This window comes from Rhinoraja longicauda, chromosome 14 (assembly GCF_053455715.1).
Source record: "Rhinoraja longicauda isolate Sanriku21f chromosome 14, sRhiLon1.1, whole genome shotgun sequence".
NCBI classification, from domain to species: Eukaryota; Metazoa; Chordata; class Chondrichthyes; order Rajiformes; family Arhynchobatidae; genus Rhinoraja; species Rhinoraja longicauda.
In genome coordinates this window covers 26,286,884-26,304,957 of record NC_135966.1, presented here as the reverse complement: position 1 = coordinate 26,304,957, position 18,074 = coordinate 26,286,884, and the positions used below count along the sequence as shown (strand labels likewise).

At 36.6% G+C, this 18,074-nt stretch overlaps 1 protein-coding gene across 4 annotated transcripts in view; it reads right to left on the bottom strand.

Annotated features, from left to right (window-relative positions):
• Positions 1 to 4,184: 4,184 nt before the first annotated feature.
• The window catches only part of crebrf (creb3 regulatory factor), a 52,141-nt gene continuing 38,251 nt past the window's right edge, over positions 4,185 to 18,074 (bottom strand). For 3 of the 4 annotated variants that reach the window (XM_078411125.1, XM_078411124.1, XM_078411126.1), the window contains exons 7-9: positions 16,112 to 16,185; positions 8,087 to 8,209; positions 4,185 to 7,367 (exon numbers count right to left, since the gene is read on the bottom strand). In XM_078411125.1, coding sequence (XP_078267251.1) covers positions 7,252 to 7,367; positions 8,087 to 8,209; positions 16,112 to 16,185 — 313 coding nt within the window. In that variant the 3' untranslated portion in view covers positions 4,185 to 7,251. Of the gene's footprint in view, positions 7,368 to 8,086; positions 8,210 to 16,111; positions 16,186 to 18,074 lie in introns of those variants that run through there. The other variant, XR_013548049.1, reaches the window with a different exon arrangement.

The following is an 18,074-nucleotide window of genomic DNA, read 5'->3' as shown; positions in this document are numbered from 1 at the left end:
AATCTTACATAATGAAAATAAATTGCCACAGTGGTAGTTTCCTGCTTCAGCACGACTGCATTTTTTCTGTCCTTTGGCATCTTATTGCCATCTTTGGTAGTGTAAAATCCTGGTTAAATCAGTGACCTAAGTAAATTACTTACTTATGGGAAGAGTTAATAAAGACACCATATTGTTATGGACTTGGACTCCAAGATCTCTGTACATCAATGCTGTTAAAGGTCTTGCCATTAGTTGTGTATTTTGTGCAACACCTCACACTTGCTCGGACTAAACTCAATTTCTCCACTTATTTCTGTAGCTGATATATATCCCGCTGTATACTTTGACAGCCTTCTTTACAGTTCATGACCCCAGCAATCTTGGTGTAATCTGCAAATTTACTAACCAACCCATCTATGTTTACGTCCAAGCCACTTATATTTATCACAATAAACAGAGGTCCCAGCACAGATCCCTACAGAACTCCACTGGTCACAGATCTTCAGCCTGAATTTTTTTTTTTCAACCACAACCCTGTCTTCTATCAATATGCCAGTTCTGGATACATATGAACAAGACACTGTTGATCCTGTGCATTTTAATCTTCTGGATCAGCCAATCATGGGGGACTTTATCAAAAGCCTTTCTATGTAGTTAACATTTTAACAAATTTTGGACTTGTGTTCTGATGTCAAATATTACCTGGTCATCGTCCTTTGACTGCTTTCAGTTTTACCAATAAGCACCCTCTTACCACTATCATGAAATCTCTGAATAGTAGCAGGCCAAGTTGTCCTTAATGGTTTTATACAATGCCTCTTAAAAGTGTTATTTAGCAACAAAAAAAAATCAATCAATAACAAGTGGAAAGAAAAGTTTATGACAACCCAATCCATACATCACCACTGCACACAGATTTTTATTATATATTTAAGAATAAAAAGTCAATTTACATTCTAGGTTTTAGTTGCTTTATTATAATCTCTGCAAAACAATATGAAATTCAGACTGTGATTACAAGTAGCTGTAGTACCAACACCTGGCTGATACAAAGTAATTAAGAAAACTGTTAATGGGGCACAATCACCAAAACACAACACAACCTTGTTCATTAAAATATTTTCCACCATTTTCTGTACAGTCAGCAAATGCATACGAATGAAAACCCCTACACGAACATAAACCTACGTTGAGGTTTAAACAAAATGCCTCCAAATCGACAGGCAAAAAAACAAATATATCATTGGTAACTAGTTGCCAACTTTAAAAAAAATCCCTTTAAGTCTCGTCAAAAAATCATAGCAATTTTCCCATTTTTAGGAGTCGGCCTATGTCACTCTTCAGCTAGCTAAATAATCAAAACTCACAGTGAGCTGTCCTCCAATTTTCCCTCTTGTGGGTAAAGTCCCTGACTTTTGGCTGGTGTCATCATCCAATTTTTCAAGACTGGCCATCAGCAAATAGAGAAACATGACCTTAAATCCTTGTTCTACCACCTCATGGCACAGTACATCTTTAAGTGCACCACCGTTAACCACGTTTTTAATGAGTACAAAATTAATTGTAATGCAAGGCTCCGCTGTGTACCAGCATCAATCTCATTTATAGACTACACAACTATTAACACACTATCATAACCAATTTATATATATTTTAAAACTTTTTAATTAATGTTTCCACGTGACTTAATTGTGTCCATGAATATTTATATGAAAATGGTAATCAGTTACCAAGATTGTTTAAAATAAAAATGGATATAATTTGGAGTGATCACCCTTTCTTTTGAGATATTAAAATATATGGTGCTTTCATGGTTAATATTAATTTGAAGAAATTGCAGGGAACTCTGGATTGCATGACAGGAACAAGTATAGATATTGTAATAGGAACCAAATTAATATACATGAAGTGAATGCAGAAATCTAATTTGTGGCATTATTCTAAGTGAACAACATGAAAAAAGTTAACATGGAATAAAAAGAGGAAGAGGCTTAGAACAGTTCCCCTTTCGAATCAAGTAACAAAACAAATAGCAAAATTCTATTATAAAAAAAAATATTTACCAGGATATGACATTAATAATTTTGTTGGTGGTGGAAATATTAGTGTTCTAAAGTTGCAGAAGACATTTAATACTCTATATTCAATAGGTATGGTACTTCGAATAACAATTCTAACAACCTTAAACTGTTGGCCCAGATTAGTCTCTTCTGCTATTATGTCATGAATGTATTAAAGTGCTTTATTGAAATAAGATATGGAATAGTTACTGGTGTCATAACTTCCTTAAACACAATGCTGGTACCAAACAGGCCTAATTAAAAAAGTCTCCCAAATGTAAAAATACTTATGTACATATTATACTGTACATTTCACTAATATTTAAATTGATGCAAATTCCAAGTGCAATATGGATACTATTTTGTGGCAAGATACAACAGCAGTAATAATCAAATTCAAATATCCCACTGAAATTATTTTCTTAAAAAGGCAATAAGTATTTTACAAATAAATTTTCATCGTCTCATTTTCTTCAGTACATCGTAGCAATGAATAACGTTTACATATATTTGTTAAACATAGCGTCCCATGGATGTCAGAATGTACAATGAATACAATTATGATTCAGTATAATTTTGGTATATATATATATTTATATATATGACATTATATATCATTAAGTTTTTTTAAACTCATTCACTAGAAATTAACAATAATGACACTTCAACATCCTATATCCACTTTCAGTAAGACACCAGATAATGATGTTGCAGAAATGGAAATGGTATGAATGAAACAAAAACAAATGACAGTAGTAAATTCGCCAGCAGTTCAATTTAATATTCTTTACTCAAGATGAATTATAGCTAGAATTTAGAGAAAGCAGACAGAAGTTCAAAATGTCTTGTAAAGTGAGCACTTACTTAACTTGAGGATGGAAGACAACTGCATAGATGTTCAGGATTTCAAACATAATCTATTGTGCTACTACTAAATATATATTATGTATCAAACACATTTTCTTTTAAAGTAGGTAAGCATCTTTGTATTGGAAACAACAGACCTGTTAACTTTGACCAAGTGTATATTTGTTTGTTGCATTCATTAAAGAGCTTAATTTAATGGTAGATGCAAAACATATCATTAAATTGTTACATATTCATTGACATGGTTATGGCAAACTTGTACGTCTGGCAAAAAAATGTTTACACGGGCACAGATTTTCTTAAAATGTCTATATAATTAAATTTGTTAGAATATTTTAATAAAATAAATTGGATGAAAATAGAATAGTTTTGAAAAATATAAATAAATTCTTTCAACAATAAATTCTGAATTATAAAGTGAATGAGGAATGATCTAATTAATCACGAGACACTAGTGCAAGTAAAATGTATGTCAAAACAAAATACTAATGCTAAGTATGTTGCATTCTGTGGGTCTTATATACTTCAAATTTACAATATAGAATGGAAATGTAATAAAATCTAAATAGCTGATCAATATGAGCAATGCTACCATTCTTAGTAAATTATGAAATTTTGAAACAACATTAATGAGAAAAATTGAATGCAATCAAACAGGGAATATACTTTCAAAGTTAGGTTGCTTTGGAATACCCACATCTAATTTCATCAAGAAGCATTAAGTGGGGTCATACTGGCAGTTATTGTTTAGCTTTGAACAAATTCACTATTAAAACAACAACCTCAACTATTCTTAATAGTTTCCAACAACATCAAAATTCCAACACTATTTTGTGAACACTGTCTAAAATTGTACATGGCAACAGTTTGAGGATACATTTTGTTAAGGCGTAAAGGCTAATCATATCTGACAAATCTGTTGAGTTTTGTTAAAGGTGTAATGCATAGAATAAGCAAGAAGAAAACCAGAGATGTGAGTAGTTTTAGAAGGACTTGGGCAAGATGCCATAGGGGGTTATTGAACAGTTAAATCATTTTTTGATTGAAGATTTATTAACTAACAAAAACAGTGTGGGAATAAACAGGTTATTTTCAAGTTAGGAGGCTGTGACTAACGAGGTGTTGCAAGGAACAGTGCAGGTGCCCGAGCTGTTCACCATTTATATTTATGGCTTGAAGACCGAGTGTGATATATCCAAGCCAGGCCGAGGGGGGGGGGGGGGGGGGGGAATGTTGGGGGGGGGGGGGGGGTCACAGTATAATTTGTAAGGGGTTTCAAGACACAACTGGCCGGTACATGGTAAACGGAATATGAAACTGTAAAAAAAAAAAGGTCATTCACTTGGGTCGAGAACACAGAAAGGCTGAATACTGTTTTAAATGTTAAAAGATTTAAGAATTTCAGAGACCTGCGTGTCTTTGTACACTTCAAATTAATATGCAGCAGAAGCATGAAATTAGGAAGGCTACGAATATGTCATCGTTTATCGCAAAAAAAATGAGTACAGGGTAAAAATGTTTTAATGTGATTATACAGGTGAAAATGCACCCAGAATGTTGTGCGCCAGTCAGGTCTCAGCCAGGACTATATTTTCAAGCTCAGAACAATAAGTGGTGATTTCAATGAAACACAAACTTCTTCAGAACTCCACAAGATAATATTACCCCAGCAGAAATATATAGAAGCAAGGGTGACGTCAGACACTTAGGACTGATACGTGGAAAAAAAATTATTTAACCAGAGGATAGTGAATCTTTGGAATTCTCTTCGCAAAAGGGTGGTGGAGGCAGAGTATTTTCAGCAGAAATTGCTAGATTTTTGGTTATTAAGGATATTAAGGGATTTTGGATGAGTGCATGAAAGTGGCACTGAGGTAAAAGAATAGCAGAACAGGCATGAAGAACTGAATGACCTACTCCTACCTTTAGTTCGTAAACATTTCTTCAAACTACTTCCACTGACTTTGTTGCCAGCTTTATACTTTTTTTGAAATTTAGAATAGATGGTTCTTTCACCACACATTAAAAATCCAGGTTACAAAATGAAAATATTAAAGGAACAGAAGTCATCAATTTGATTTATCCAAACTGCTAATTTAGTGACATGTGCAGCTCAGCGCTGCATTGTGAAACTGTTGCAATTAGGCCAGGTAAAAGAGAGTTTAGGGTCTGAAAATAGGACTAAATATATTTAAAGTTATAAAATATAGCTATTCAGTCCTACAAGGTACTTTGTGACTGGAGATAGTTTTACAGATCTGTTGTTCCAAAACTTATGACAAGGATAAACCAATCATTCCAAGAACACTGAACATGCTCAATATATCAAAAATTCCAAATAGAACATTATACATTTCTCTTTTTATGAGGTTATTTTTATATATTAGCATACATTAAAATATTTCATGAAAAAAGGAAGCAAGATATTACTGGCATCAAATTACAACCATTTCTAGACTGTTTAGTGCCACAGAGTCCCCTGGTAAAATGTAAAGCTGCACAGCTTGCTTTCATCTTGATGCCCAAGTGTAACTGTACATTTTACTAACAGGTATAAATCAAGTATCAATGTAGCATTCTTACAGGTCAGGAGTAGCAGCAAATGGCAGGAATACAAATGCAATGATGACAAAAGTGCAATTCTAATATCCGTAAAGTAAAATATCATCAATGAACAAGCTATTTTTATTTACAGAGAAATGCTGCTAATCAAAATCCAACTGCACTTCAATAGGCTGCCAGTAGTATATAGCATGGATGTTCACACTAAACTCTGAAATTTGACAATAACTCTCAGCCATCAGTTGTTCACAATTAATGAAGTCAATAATTGTGAAGCATCCTTTTGGAACCATGACTTACTAAAATGACACAACTTTTCAATCCAGTTACAACTAATGCTTATACAAAATAAAAACTGAAACCCAAGTTGATCTTTTATAATGTCTTAATTGAGAAGCTACAGCAACGAACAAATAAAATCAACTGTATTCATATATTTACCTTTAACAATATCTATTTTGGTTACCTAATTGAAAATACAAAAATATATAGCTTTAGAAGTACTTTTTACATCCTATCAAGTAACATTTAGAAATTTGACATGCACGTTACTACATTAAATGCAAAAGGTGGCAACTGAGGAATTTTAATATAGGTAGGCAATATACATTTATACAATTGTACAAATAGTTAAAATTAAATTTTGGTTATTTGCCTTTGTTTCAAGAGTGTACCACATACATGCTTTTTATCTTTTTTAATGTAACAACTGCAAGCCACTATAATACACCGAAATGTTAACACAAATCTATTTATAAATTACATTCTTTCGCTATGCAGCTACATCTGCAGAAGATATGAGCCTATAATCTTTCAATATCTGATTTTCTAGAAGCTTATGGGATCAAAATCTTAGAAAGTGTACTTGCATCCTCTTTCTGTGGATATTTGGACCCACGCAACATATTTCACAGTTCTCGTAAAACCCTAACCCAACCCTGATTACATTCAATTTTGTATCAGTGTAAGCTGTGCAAAACTTTACTTCACTGGCATTATGCCAAATAATTGCATTTTTCTTTGGTACAAAATAGTGTGCAAATATTTCTGAAAAGTACCGAAACCCTTGTTTCAATAACCATCTTTATACAATACAGACTCTGTGGCATATATATCTACATCGTTGAAATATTCTTATATACATTCATATTGGTTTAAACAGCCAAAGAGTGAAAATAAACAAATACTTTTTAAATCCATAAAATTTACCCACTGTACATCCATTACCTTACATCTTTTCTTTCATTTTAAATACAAGGCACAAAGAATATTACTCCTTTCTGAAACTTAAATACTAATGCAATGTCTGAAAAGGCCATGTACTTTACTATATGAACTAGTTAACGCATACTTAATAATACAAGAATATATACAAAAGGAATATATAGTAATGGTGTTAATGGAAAAAAAACAGCAACAGCTGTTAACTCTATAAGGAACTACAAATAATATTTTTTTGATTTCTTGATTAAACCACTATATCCATATCTCTCCTGAAACTTAACATAAGTTTCAACCAACATATTAGAACACATCAATCACTAGGCCATTTCAAAAATAGGTAAGTAAAATTTACCTTCTAGTACCTGAGCACATAACCATATCTATAAAGAGCATTCCTTTTTCCAGAACTATATCAACATGAGTTTCCCCCTCTCTTTTTAAAGCAGCCCTCAAACAACTAACAAACTGTCACTTTTTATAATGAATCAAACATTTATCACAGAAATGGCAGACATGTAATTATAGGCTGAAGCTGTTTTGGACAGAGGATGGCACGCTATGCTTTTGATGTAGGGACTCGAAGACCTTCAAGACCACCTGTTGGGTCCCCTTCTCCTGTTTTATCCAACACTTGGTTGACAAAGTCAGATGTTTGACCAGCTACCATTGTCCCTATCAAAAATACAAATCATTAAAAAAAGATCAGCTAATTAATAATGAAAAAGAGACTCCATTTATGCTAGCAGGTATACGGAATTAGAAGCAAGAACAGCACTAATGAGCAACCAAGGGCTATGTTATAAACCAAGCTTGCAGGTATTACAAGGCTGAGGGAGGAAAAGGAAAAGATTTTTAAAAAGCATCAAACAACAGCTACTCATTGCTGAATCTCTCTAATCTTTCCTGTATACCTTCTACTTGCACAGAGAAGTTTGATGTAATCAGCTGTGCAGATTTTAAATCAGGGAATTGCTTCTTTGAAAATTCAGGTTTGTAAGATTCTCCAATATACATTCCCCACATTAACTCATCCCAACATTAACTCATCCCAACATTCATGTCAATCAAAATTTACTTTTGCAAGGAAAATAATAGAAACTACATGGCATAAAACCAAGGGGAATTGTGGAAAAATTACAAATATACACATAGTAGTCTAAAGATAACTTGTGATTTATCCATTCCAAATAATGGGGATTGTCCTCTTCAAAGTTTATTGTGTAACGTCCAGAACATGTAAATATTTAACAAACACTGAGAGAACAATTTAGCTATTTGTTATAGCGAAGCATCCTATCAAAGTTTGCCATGCACATTAATCTTTATGCACACGAGGGAAAATGGAGGTTGATAAGGCAAAGAATGAAAATAAATAGGATATAATTTCTTACCAAATGTTTTGTTTAAAAGATTTTCAAGCTTTTCTAGCATGCTGTTGCCTTCCTTTTCCCCCTGATTCTGTACACGACTTACTATTTCTTGTTTAATTGAGTTAATCACATAAAGCAGGTGATCTGCAAAGAAAAATATACGTACACTTAGAAAATCCACTGTGTATTTAAACAAATGTCAGTAGTTGTCAAGTGTTTAATTGTCAAGAGTGTTTAATTGTGATATGTATTGAATTGGAACAATTAAATTATTACTTTCAGCAGTACAAATTCCACCAGGTGGCACCACCAGCAATAGCTGCCTCGCCAACAGTCTGTCCTTTCTTTTGTTTTTGTTATTTTAAGTATGTGTTAAAAGTATGTTTTAGTGTTCCTTGGTTTGTTTTATGTGGGTGGTGGGAGGGAAGAGTTGGCGGACACTTTTTTTTCCAATCTCTTACCTCGACGGAGATGCGATTTTTTTCCGTATCGTATCTCCGTCCCTACTGCGGCCTAACATCAAGGAGTTGGCGGCCTTTCTTGGAGGCCGGCCCGGCGCTTCATGCTGCGGGCGCGGCGCGGGCTTTAACATTGCGGAGCTGCGATCCCTTTGCCGGGGATCGACTGTGGAGAGCTCCAACCACGGGGCCTGTGGACTTTAACATCGTGAAGCCTGCGGCCTCTGGTAAGAGGCCGACTTGGGAGCTCCATGCCACTGAGAGTTTCAACTGTCCCGACACGTGGGCTTCGGACCGTCAGCTGCAGGTGCTTTGATCCGGAACCCCGACTGTGGATGGTTCAACAGCCCCGACCGCGGGAGAACAAAGGGGAAGATGATTGGACTTTATTACCTTCCAACACAGTGAGGAATGTGGAATTTGCTGTGGTGGATGTTTATGTCAAATTTTATTTTATGTGGCTGTGTGTCTTGTTGCTTTTCACTTAGTATAGCTGTATGGTAACTCAAATTTCACTGTACCTTAATTGGTACATGTGACAATAAATTGATCTTGAAATCTCTTGACAATGGATTTGTCAACACAGTAGGAAGTAGATAACAAAATAAACATTTTTTTAAAAAACCCAAGAAACAATACAGTGCATAAAACAAAGCCTGAAGTCCATAGCACAATGAAGACAGTTCAGAGTTTAATGGAGTTTGTTGTGTTCAATGGCATGATGGTTGTTTGGAAGATGCTATTCCTGAACCTGGACGTCACAATTTTCAAACTCCTGTATCTTATTTAAAATACATAAAGATTTGGGCAAAGGAATACATTTGAATTGGTAATATATATGGAGAAATAAGCACCATAAACAAAACCAATATTCTTCTCCATTGACAAATTATATATTTATCGCACCACCTAAAACACATTCAAACTTTTATGAACATTGCTTTTAATGATGGGAAACAGAAAGTCTTGTGATCAACATGTTTAGTTAGTTTACCTAATTAAAGTAATTTAAAACAGAAAATACTGCAAGTTCTCAGTAGTGTCTGCTAGTAGAAAAACCGAGTTAAAATTTTGGGTCAGTATCTTTCTGCAGATTTCCTGCTTTTTGATTCATAGTTAAAACTTCTATTTGATCGGTTGTAACAGTTTTGATATTTTCGTGGAAATACTAAGCAAATAACATTTTACTAACATTGTCTATTTTTGCACATCAACAGAAACATTGATCTTGATATTTACTTCGGAAGAGTGTATGACGTTGTAAGGAAATAACTGCAGATGCTGGTACAAATCGAAGGTATTTATTCACAAAATGCTGGAGTAACTCAGCAGGTCAGGCAGCATCTCGGGAGAGAAGGAATGGGCGACGTTTCGGGTCGAGACCTTTCTTCAGACTGATGTCAGGGGGGCAGGACAAAGGAAGGATATAGGTGGAGACAGGAAGATAGAGGGAGATCTGGGAAGGGGAGGGGAAGAGAGTTATTATATTATATTATATTAGATAGTTCCTCTGTCCCTCTCTTCCCCTCCCCCTTCCCAGATCTCCCTCTATCTTCCTGTCTCCACCTATATCCTTCCTTTGTCCCGCCCCCCCCTGACATCAGTCTGAAGAAGGGTCTCAACCCGAAACGTCGCCCATTCCTTCTCTCCCGAGATGCTGCCTGACCTGCTGAGTTACTCCAGCATTTTGTGAATAAATACCTTCGATGACGTTGTAAGGAAAACTCTCCAAGCTAAGAATTCAAAGGACTGCTTGTGTATAAACACAATAGGATCACAAGAGAAAGGAAACACTTCATTGACAGATCAGCAGAGAGCACTCTTGCTTGTCCTGGCTCATAAGAGATACCGTAAAAGTATTTTTCTGAGTCAGCAGCCCACACCTCTATTTTATTGCCAAACTTCCTGAGCCCTGGGAAATCCATAAATAGCAGCAGCAAATTTTAAACCCGGCTCCAAATTTAGTATGTCAATGAATTGTACCACCTTTCTATTGGGTGTGTACACTGCAGTTTACATGTTCCCACATAGAAACAAATATGGCATGATCCTTTACCATCTGTCATGGCAAAAAGAATGATAATGTTTCCTTGGAAAATAAATTATTCGATGTAGTCATCTGAATTACACTCCAGTGAAAGTTGTTTTGTGTTAAATCAAAGTTAAGAGTCGCTCCATCCTGACCCAAAATTTGCCTCAAGCTTCTATCTAATATATTTATTGCTTAACGTGAGTTTACCTCTTCCCACAGTAGTTATGCCGTTCTGACTGACCAATATACAGGCTGTTTTTTAAACCTAGCTTTTCTGATTAGATTTGTTTCTCTAATCATCATTTGACCTGAAATATGAACTTTGTTTCTTTTTTCACAGATGCTGGCTGACCTACTGAGTATTTCCAGAATTATTATTTTTTGACCAGCAACACCCACAATTTTCTAAAGGCTTCGAGAGATCAGTGCTGTTCCCTCTGCAGGGACACGCAGGCATGGAGATATTCTCGGGGGAGAGATAAGTAATTTGCTTGGAAGAAAAAGTGAAACTAAACAATTTCAATTTCAAATACTCTCTTTCAAGTCAAGTTCCAAACAATTTGCTAGCAAATTATGTTTTAAGGATATTCTCTTTAGTTTCAGAGGTAAGTAGGCATCACTTGCCAACAGGAATATCCCACAAACTACCAATTATCAATGATCAGTTGAGCATAAAATCTGCTGCATTCTCTGTAAGATATATATTGGCTGCACCCCAGAATAATTCTCTTAAGTTCCTAACAAATGAAAGTAGTGCCATGAGAGATTATTACATTTCTATAAAACACTTAAATAGGCTCAATACCTCAAATTGACCAATGATCCTTTAAAAAAAAAGTGACACTTTCTCAGCATCTACTTTTAAAATATTATCCTGTCAAATTATTTATTAAGGCCATCTTCACTTGCTTGAAGAGTCTGGATCCAGGAATCATAATTTATTGAATAGTTAATAGCTATTTAAGACAAAGATGATGGGAAATTTCTTCACCAGGAAAGTTGTGAATTTTTGAAATTCTCTAACCCAATGGTTGATCAATCAGTTGATGAATGCATCCAAGACTGACAATCTTGGGTACTAGAAGAATTAAGGAATGTGGGGATATAGCAAGAAGTGGAAATGTAGCTATAGAATGGTGGAGCAGGATACTCAATGGCCTGCTCCTGAGTCGAGCTCTTACATAATTCATAAACGAATTCGACTTAGATTCTACTGAACTTATCTTCTTCTTAATCAGTTTATCAGCGCAGTGTACAAAACTGGAGAAACCATGCGACGATGATGCAGTAAGCACTATTGTTACATAGAGACACAAGAAACTGCAGATGCTGGGGGAAAAAAAGGGATGGAAGAACACGGCGGGTCAGGCAACAGGTTGGGACCCGTCTTCAGCCTGATGATTATACATGAACCAAGCAAGATTAGCCTCTGAGCTTACCATGTTGGTTTACTTTTCAACCTTTCTATTAAATTGCTGTTTTGGGGGGAAGAAGTACCTACTAGGTGCTATACAGTTGAATTACATATTGAAGAATGAAGCTGAATTATTGTGGTTGTTCATGCGTATGGATTACATACTTCCTACACATGCACCCTGAGAAGTGGTCAAATATACCAGGTTGAAATTGAACAGACCTGGTTGGAGAAAAAAAAATTGATTCCACCTTCCGGAGTACATTAACAGTTTTTCTTTTCTTCTCTCCAGGGGGTAGTTATCCATTTCCAAGACCAGTCCAGCATGATCTTCAAAGGGGATATGACTGATAACTAACTAAATCCACGGCTTGTTAGGAACTCCAAATCAAGCAGATATACACTGAACTAAATCTGTGAAATGTCATCTTCTCTTTCTTAGGCAGTCTCGAAAGACTGAGGATGACTTCAATTCTATCAGTTCTGGAGTGGCTACTGAAGCCAATGTGGGAAACGCGCTCTTCAAAGGATGGATTAAAAGAGGCCCAGTTATAAGGGAGGGTGGATGGTTTGCAAAGAGGAACAATCCTCCTTTTGCTTATACTGTGCATTCAGAAAGTATTCAGATCCCTTCAAATTTTCCACATTTTGTTACGTTACAGCCTTATTTTAAAATGGATTAAATTCTTTTTTTTAATCATCAATCGGGCTTGGCCACTCAAGGACATTCACAGACTTGTCACGAAGCCACTCCTGTGTTGTCTTGGCTGTGTGCTTAGGGTCGTTGTCCTGTTGGAAGGTGAACCTCCTCCCCAGTCCGAGGTCCAGAACGCTCTGGAGCAGGTTTTCATCAAGGATCTCTCTGTACTTTGCTCCATTCATCTTTCCCTCGAGCCTGACTAGTCTCCCATCATGCTGCTGACAAACATCCCCACAGAATGATGCTGCCACCACCATGCTTCACTATAGGTATGGTATTGGTCAGGTGATGAGCAGTGCTGCTTGGCATTCAGGCCAAAGAGTTTAATCTTGGTTTCATCAGACCAGGGAATCTTGTTTCTCATGGTCTGAGAGTTCTTTAGGTGCCCTTTGGCAAACTCCAAGCGGGCTGTCATGTGCCTTTTACTGAGGAGTGGCTTCCATCTGGCCACTCTACCATAAAGGCCTAATTGGTGGAGTGCTGCAGATATAGTTGTCCTTCTGGAAGGTTCTCCCATCTTCACAGAAGAACTCTGGAGCTCTGTCAGAGTGACCATCGGGTTCTTGGTCACCTCCCTGACCCAGGCTCTTCTCCCCCGATTGCTCAGTTTGGCCTGGCAGCCAGCTCTATGAAGAGTCCAGGTGGTTCCAAAGTTCTTCCATTTAAGAATGACGAAGGCCATTGTGCTCTTCGGGACCTGCAATGCTGCAGAAATTGTTTTATACCCTTCCCCAGATCTGTCTCGACACAATCCTGTCTCGGAGGTCTATGGACAATTCCTTCATTTTCATGGCTTGGTTTTTGCTCTGACGTGCACTGTCAACTGTGGGACCTTATATAGACAGGTGTGTGCCTTTCCAAATCATGTCCAATCAATTTAACTTACCACTGGTGGACTCCAATCAAGTTGTAGAAACTCAAGGGTAATCAATGGAAACAGGATGAACATAACCTCAATATTGAGTGTCATAGCAAAGGGTCTGAATACTTATGTAAATGTGATATTTCAGGTTTTTTTTAATTACTTTGCAAAAATTTCTAAACACCTGTTTTCACTTCATTCTGGGGTATTGTGTGTAGGTTGATGATTAAAAAAAAAGAATTTAATCCATTTTAAAATAAAGCCGTAACGTAACAAAATGTGGAAAAAGTGAAGGGGCTGAATACTTTCTGAATGCACTGTACATGGCCAAGGAGTGATTCCCATGCATATCCTTGGGATTCTCAATTTAACTCTAACCAGCGGATCCCAGTAGTAAAGAATATCCCACTTTTTCAAGGAAGCTGAGCATATCCTTTATTTTTTTTCTCTGATCATTAATTATTCCATGTTATGTTGAGGAAGAAGAATGATCATCTGTTTGGAAGTCCATGACAGGCATGCAAACAATGTGCTAGCCAATGTAACCTCAATGCTGGGGATTGTTGTTCTGAGAGAGGACACTAATATTTGGTGTTTCAGTCAATTTGGAATATTTTGCTGAGACAGCGTTGGTGGTATTTTCCCAGCACGTCAAAATACCTGTTATAGGTAGTCTAGGTTTCTGAAGTAAATAGAAAGGCAGGGATCACTTCTGCCCAGTAAACCATATGGTCAGAGGTATTTATCATCAAAATTCCTTTTCCTGAAGCCACTAAAGGCACACGAAAGGCTTTGGTGAATTTTATCACTGCTGAACGGCGCTTCCCAAGCTATGGGAAGCGTTCCATATTTTCTAGTTTTGCAAGAACAGTTATTATCAGAGGGCAACAGAATGGTAGAGGGGCATATTAGTTTTTTCAACTACCTAGACATTGAGCAATCACTAGAATTGCATGAAAAGGTCCCTACTAGAACTTCTTTTTTTTCCTTTAAATGGTGATGCACTTATATTCTGCCACAATGTGCATTTCCAGTGAATTGGAGATAATCTGGTTGATAAATTAGATGAATTAACATTATTTATATTGCGTGGACTGAATTGGTAATAACACGATTTTGATTCAGAACTAGAGAACTGCTTAAAGTTTTCTTTGGAAATTGACAAGCAGAAAAAAAGGTGCCTGCAAAAAAAAAGCATACTAGGTAAATGAAAATATATCTTTCCAACCTTCTCACAGTAATCAGTCACCATCGTCTCTCAAGAACAGTTTGTCACTTTCAGCACAGATAACCATCGAAATTGGCAGGCAATCGCTTCCATTGAAACCTGTGTATTGTTACCTTCTTAAACAATGTAACATAAACCTACAACTATTAAAAAGACGGTTCTTAAAATCCTGCAAGAAAACTTTGTTATTGTGAGTCTATAGTCCCTAACCCTCTTTTCTCCATTGAGGTTTTTTTAACATGATTTTCTGCAACACAAAGTTCCTTAGGAATGCAAGTATTACATTATAGCAGAACTGCCTGGCTGGGATTCCCTACATATATACTGGATTATTTATACATAATCATGAATCTTGCACAAAGCTCTTCACAGTTAGTGAAAGAATGGTATATCTTAGTCTCTCTCTCTCTCTACTCTATGATATCCGAGATGTCCTCTTTTTTTTAGCAAATGTGGTCTCCTCCCGGTTCTAGATGGATCTCTCACCCACGTCTCCTCAGTCCTGTAGTTCTGCTCTCACTCCCTTTCCCCCAGAAGGAAAAAGAAAAGAGTTCCCTAAGTCCTTACCATTCACGTCACCAACCTCACATCCAAAACAACATTCTCCGAAATTTCCACCACCTTCAACGTGACCCACCACCTGTCATATCTTCCCACCCCACCTATTTCCACTTTCATGGGGACACTCCATCTGCAATTCCATGTGTTCCTTCTCACCCAAACTACCCATCCCTTCCCCAGATATATCCCCCATTACACCTGGCCTTACACCTCCTCCCTTACATCCATTCAGGGACAGCAGTTCTTCCAGGGGAGACAGAGATTCTCATGGACCGTTGGCCTATGTTCACCCAACCGTCAATAAACACCCCCCCCCCCCCTTCACCTATCACTCGCCAGGCCTTGTACCAGCCCCCACCTGTTTTCTCAACTTTCTCACCTTTCTAACCACAATTAGTTGGAAGAAGGATCCCAACCCTAAACATCATCAATCCATGTTTTCCAGAGATGCTGCCAGACCTGCTGAGTTACTCCGGCACATTGTGTCTTTTTCTGGTGTATCTTCTGTGTTTGTTGTGATAGATCAAGAAAAGATATTGCACCAGATTTGCCGTGGGTTACGACAAAACAGATATTACAATTTCTGCAGCACTGATATCAATTTGAGTAAACTGGAAGTTTGATGTTATTAATTGAAAGATGCTAATATATTAAATAATTGTTCAGCCAGAAATATGTATAATAGAATTCATGTTTATTAAATAACATAGCCTTAAAACGACGAAGAAAATTAAACTTATAACAGCTAGAATAATTAATCCAAAATAAATTGAGCAAACCTATGATCTTACCATATTCTGTGTTGAGACCCCACAGCTTTACTTTATTAGCTTCATATTGTGCCTTTTTCTTTAGGCGACAAGCCCTGCAAATAAAAATATACAATCAGGAAATGCTTACTTTCAAATTGCAAACCTAGGTAAGTTAACTGTAAACTTACTAAGTAGAAAAGTAGAAAACCAGGAATGAGTGGGTTAACATATGAAGAGCATTTGACACCACTGGGCCTTTACTCGCTGGAGTTTAGAAGGTTGAGGGGGGACCTCTGATATATATATTAAAAAAATTCATTCCTATAGTTATCGGGGACTGTACCTTTAAGAATAATGTATGGACAAGCAGATGCTTGTTCGTAGACTTTGCTCACTTCTATTAGGTGCTAACTGTAGTTTTGTACTTTGCATACCTGCATGATCAGATTGATTAAGTTGTACTTTGCATACCTGCATGATGATTAAGTTGTGTTGCATACCTGCATGATGATTAAGTTGTGTTACATACTTGCATGATGGGATTAAGTTGTGTTCAATACATCTTTGTTTACTCCATGGTATAAAGAAATGAGGGGGGCACTGCTGCGTTAGATAGACTTGTTCAGACTCCTGTACTCTGTGCAATCCTCTCTCATATATTAAACATTCAGTTGGATCTAAATTGCTGTGACTGTCGTTTGTTGGGAAAATATTTCTAACAACCTCATTGAAACTTACAGAATAATGAAAGGCATGGAGTGGATTTAGAAAGGATGTTTCCACTGGTGGGAGAGTCTAAGACAAGAGGTCATAGCCTCAGAATTAAAGGACGCTCTTTTAAAAAGGAGGTGAGGAGGAACTTCTTTAGTCATAGGGTATTTAACCTGTGGAACTCATTGCCACAGAGGGCTGTGGATGCCAAGTCAGTGGATATATTTAAGGCAGAGATAGACAAGTTCTTGATTAGAACGGGTGTGAAGGGTTATGGGGAGAAGGCAGGAAAATGGGATTAGGTGGCAGAGATTAGCCATGATTGAATGGTGGAGTAGACTCGCTGGGCCGAATGGCCAAATTCTACTCCTATAACTTGTGAACTTGTGAAAAGTCAGTACAGGTAGTTCTGCCATAATGTGATGGTTGTGTTCCTAAGAAACCGCTTTTTATAGAAAATCACATTATGAGGACAATTGTGCCAATAAGGGTAAAGGAGGTGAGCAATTAGAACGTTTCAGATTCACAATAACAGAGGTTTTTTTCCCCATAGATTTTCCAAAACAATCTTTTTCAATAGCAATGTTTATTTTTGTTACTGCTGGCTAAAAATACACAAGGCTGTATGTCACATTGTCTATTAACAAAGTATCCTTGCACAGGGTTCAATAAAAGTGATTGCTTGATAATTTCAAAGGCCATCCACATTTAAAAGTAGCAGCTGTGTGCTTAAGAGGCAATGGTATCCAGTAACTGCAAGAGGTTACATAGAAACAGGTCTTTCCCCCTGTTCAAATCCAAGACAGCTTCTTTTCTGCTTGTCAATCTAATGAATTGTCTTGTTTTATCCAATTCATATTATGGAAACGTGTGTTCTAGCAGAACTCCCTGTACCAACCTGCAGATCATTTACCATTTTCCCCCTTTTCATTAACATTTTATAAATTACCATTTAACAAAAAAGTTACGAGTGGTAAAAGTAAAATCAAAAGTAGAATCTTCATTGTTTAAATGCTAGGGTTGCCACATTAGAAAAAAATGTGAGAGGCTCACGTTTTTCTAATGTTGAACTTGTTCTCTAACTTTTACCCTTGAAAAGTGTTATACAGGGATAGGCAACTGTCCAAAAGCATTTACACCACTTTTATGGTTTAAAAAAAATAAAAAGATCATGGTAAACCCTATTTGTTTAACTAATGGTTTAGCATGTTGATAATAATAGCAGTGTGCTAGATTATCTTCTCAGCCATATTTAGACCAAATAACAAGTGGTTTACGTTTAATGATTTAA